This window comes from Quercus robur, chromosome 11 (genome assembly GCF_932294415.1).
Source record: "Quercus robur chromosome 11, dhQueRobu3.1, whole genome shotgun sequence".
NCBI classification, from domain to species: domain Eukaryota; kingdom Viridiplantae; phylum Streptophyta; class Magnoliopsida; order Fagales; family Fagaceae; genus Quercus; species Quercus robur.
Window position 1 is genome coordinate 43,856,319 of NC_065544.1, and position 4,009 is coordinate 43,860,327.

The 4,009-nt window shown below is 33.8% G+C and overlaps 1 protein-coding gene across 1 annotated transcript; it reads right to left on the reverse strand.

The window, feature by feature from the left end:
* Window positions 1-273: 273 nt before the first annotated feature.
* Window positions 274-2,436, reverse strand: LOC126705081 (uncharacterized). The gene is made up of 3 exons (XM_050404033.1): window positions 2,388-2,436; window positions 989-2,129; window positions 274-913 (listed from the first exon to the last, which is right to left on the reverse strand). Coding segments are annotated over exons 1-3 (1,191 nt in total). The 3' UTR covers window positions 274-912.
* Window positions 2,437-4,009: the final 1,573 nt, after the last annotated feature.

The window sequence follows — 4,009 nt, forward strand, 5'->3', positions numbered from 1 at the left end:
CTGCAGTGCAAGGTTTAATTTCTTTTAAAGACAAATAAAGTTAAGATGACAATAAATTGAAAAACTAAATAATACTTTATTTTTTTATTTTTTCAAAAAAGTGTTCTTAACAAATAAGCTAGCAAATCACTTCAAAGGCTAAACCACGTAAAGAAGAAATGACGTCAACCAACAAAAGGTAATAACTACATTGAATCAAATAAACAACCAAAAGGTTTTCTTTCTTGTTTAGCATAGGGCAACAAGATTCATAGAAATTGAACTTACAATATAAATTTTGAGAGTATCAGGTAGTTTAGATTGGAAGAACATCTCTACACCCTTTGGTGTGATAAAAGGCTCAGAGCATTGGTCTAAACCCCAAATTTCAGAGATAACACTGATAAGATCCTTGCCATTGTCAGTCTCATCTATTTCAAGTGAACCAACATCTCTTTCATTGTCAGCAGAACAAAATCTAGATCAGAATTATGCCACTTACAAAAATATCCATGTCCTTGTTCTCATCAACAACAATATCCATGTCCTCGTTCTCATCATTCCATTTCAACTTTTTTATATTATTATTGCTATGTTCAGGTAATTTTTCAAAATCTGCTGTTCTCTAAAAACTTGATTCACGAGTCTTGGGGTGGCAAGTCAAAGAAGAAAGAAGCGTCAGTAGAACTTGGGGATCAGGGAGAGAAGTTCGGACTTCATTCTGAATTTCTTGCTTGAGAGATGCCCGACCCTGCATCATTTGATCACTAGAATAAGAACTATGATTCAAAGCACTAATGAAGGAGTCCAGCAACTTCAATGCCTCCAAAAGAAGCCTTAGAGTTCCATGCTTCACAAGAAAATCAGAGTGAAGCAATCCCTTGTTAACTACTGACTGGCTGAACGGACGAGGACACAGACATTTCATGATACTCTGCAAATATGCAAATATAAAGGAACTAATAAACAAAGAACATATTGAACATGCAGTGGTTTGAAGAAAACTGACCAGGTTGATGATGAAAAATCTTCCAGGTTGTAGGGGAACTCTTCCATGTAGGCTGAACCAAAAAAGGGACTCCCACTAACAATAGCCAAAAGCAAGTCTCTGTGATAGCTAACCTCAGTTGCTTTTAGCCTCTTCATGAGTCCAACAAGTCGCTTCGGATTACCCCTCAATGGACTTGGGCTTCTTTTCAAATCTGGCATCAAACCATTACAAGGATCAGTGCAAACAAGGACCAGTGTATGGTATGCCAACTCTGCAGCAGACTCATCATTCCCTCTTCCAGAAATGCTAACCAACTGTTCCAAAGTAACACTCCCAAAGAGAACACTTCGAAGACCTGGGGGCACCAAGGACTCTTCCACAAGAACCCTATCCCGTAATGTAGACAAAACATAAATAATAGTTTCATCATCATCATTCCCAAGCCCACGAAGGACACCAGAATACATTTCCCTCTGCTGCAGCACCCACCTCAACAATCCTGGCCGCCCCACCTCCAAAAACGACATTGCAAAGCCAACAAATGCCTTCCTCGTCGAATGCTTTATCACCCTCTTCTCCTTTTGGTTCTTTTTATATTCTGCTAGCCTGCAAAATGTCTTAGATTTAAAATCAAATTTCTTTGCCACCTCAGAAGCCAATCCCGACTGACGCCTAACAATCGAAGCCAGTAGCAAAAGTGCTGCATTTTGGCACTTAGCCTCTTTACTATCTAGTTCCTTCTGAAGTTCTACCATGTATTCTTCAACAAGCAATCTTGCAAACTTGTTGAGAACCTTACTAATAGCTATTCTCTCCCCATCCTTGGGATCATACACCCCATCAGGATGACCAAGGATAGCAGAAATCAGTTTAATTATATAGGACAGTCCAGGCTTCCCTCGTCGAAGCTTCCAAGCATCTAGAAGCTCCGAGCAATTACGCAAACTCCGCACATACAAATGGAGCAATTCACCTCCAGTATTACCCTTTAGCAACCTAATGAACTCTTTTACACCATCGGAGCATAACTTAATTTCAAGAGAACTAATCTTATGCAATAGTTCTTTAAGTTTAGCTTCATGGGTCACTCTAAATTCAAACCTTGGAACTTCTCCTCCTTTAACCTCACCACCACCATCACCATCATCATCTACAACAACTGCAATTGAAAAATAAAGCAAATTGATACCATTTCAAAAGAGTGAAATCAAAATTTTTCTAAATTGGTCCATTAAGTATTTATTAATCAGACCCAAAAAAGTAATAAATAAGGTGAGCTTATTTTTAAGCTCAATAGTTTGTTAAGTGATGTGGTAGATTTTCATTAGAAAAGAAGATGAATTAAAATTATTAAATTAGTAAGTCAAATTGGATGTAAACCAAGCCCCCTCATGGAGATTTGAACCCTGACCCTTACCCTCCACACCCCAGAAACACTTATACTTGTATACTTGTGGAGTGACCATCGCATAAAAGATATACAGTGATAAAAGTAATACACTTATAAATTATTAATATGGCAATGAATGTAATTCATGACTTGCCTTTTTATGATTGGTGGCACGTTTGTTTATAAGATAAGTGTAATAAAACTTATAATGCTAGTTGAAAACATAACAAATTAAATCTTATAATTTTAAAATAATAAATTGAACATTCTTTATGATTTTGATTTTTTAAAATAGGGAATTATTAATTTGTTGATTTTGGGAATCTTTGTATCTATTTTGTTACTGTAGAAATTATAAGGTTTAATTTGTTATAGTTTAGACATTAAGGATTTAACTTGTTACACCCTTTAAAATGTGATATTCTCTTGATTTAGTTCTCATAATTTATTTTTTTCCAAAAATCAATAGTCGTATGAATCTTAATTGTTTCATCCCTTATACATGCTTATATAGTTTTAGTTTAGAGTGAGTTTATTAGGAATCAAGTCTTTAGATTAGTGAAACTACCCATTCATGTGATGCCATAAAGGTATGTTGGCAAGAATTAGGCCTTTAGATTAGGATCAATAGTGGGTTAGGGTAATGACATGATGGCAAGATAAGTAGGATAGAAAACATAAAAGGGTGAAAAAACATGGTCTGAAGTAGAAAAACTCTAATTCAAGTCACTGTATATGTTACTTGAGAGGAACAATGAGAATTGATAAAAGTGTGGGGCTCTCTTAGGCCTCAAAACATGCCCTTTACAAATTACAAGTGCGAAGTTTTCACTTGTTATGTTTACACTCATGGTTGTCAAAATTGTGATCTAGATCGTAAAAATTGTAGGACCGTGTCAGATCGTATAGGATCGTAGGATCATATGGGACCCTACTGATTCCATTGATCCTACTAAAACATCAGTTTTTTGTTTTTTTTATAGGATAAATTTTTTGTTTTGATGAAGATTTAAGGGTTTTTATTCTTCTATGTTGTGATGGTATGAATTTTATTTATTTTTATATAATTATGTTAACCTAAGCAAATGTTTTCTAGTTTCTAGTTCAATTGTAATCAAAATAAAAGAATGTTTCACCATTCCTAAATTAAGAATTTATATTGGTTTTGCTACCTTTAAATTATAATATTGTTAAATTTGTTTAATCAATATACTAATTTGTGTTCTAATATTACTAAAATGTTTTTCTTATATATAATTTTATTAGTTTGGTTGTATTTGTATATTGATTGATTGATTTTTTTGAGCATGCTCTGTAATTATTGCTGAGTGGTATAACTTGAATAGTTGAGTGTGAAGTTGTATTTTGATCTATTTTGCAGCTCTAGTATATAAATATACAATGTCTACATAGATGATGAAATTGATGATTATGATTAAGGCGGTGGTTATAAGAACTCTAGATTGAAAATAATTAAATGTTCACTTCACCTTAATATTCATCTTCCTTTTTATTTCATATTTTAGTTAGCTAGTTTCCATTTGATAACATATTTTGGATTTTAAACTTGAAACTTGGAACTTAGAACTTGGAAAATATTTCCGTATGTGTTGATAAATATTTTGGTATTTGGTTGCTAATTAAACCAT

Excerpts from the sequence above, each read along its gene's own strand:
- LOC126705081 (XM_050404033.1), bottom strand. The coding sequence starts at position 2,436 with ATGGTCACTCCACAAGTATACAAGTATAAGTGTTTCTGGGGTGTGGAG. Across the intron at positions 2,130-2,387 it reads GTGTTTCTGGGGTGTGGAGG|TTGTTGTAGATGATGATGGT; the intron begins GTAAGGGTCAGG and ends TTTCAATTGCAG.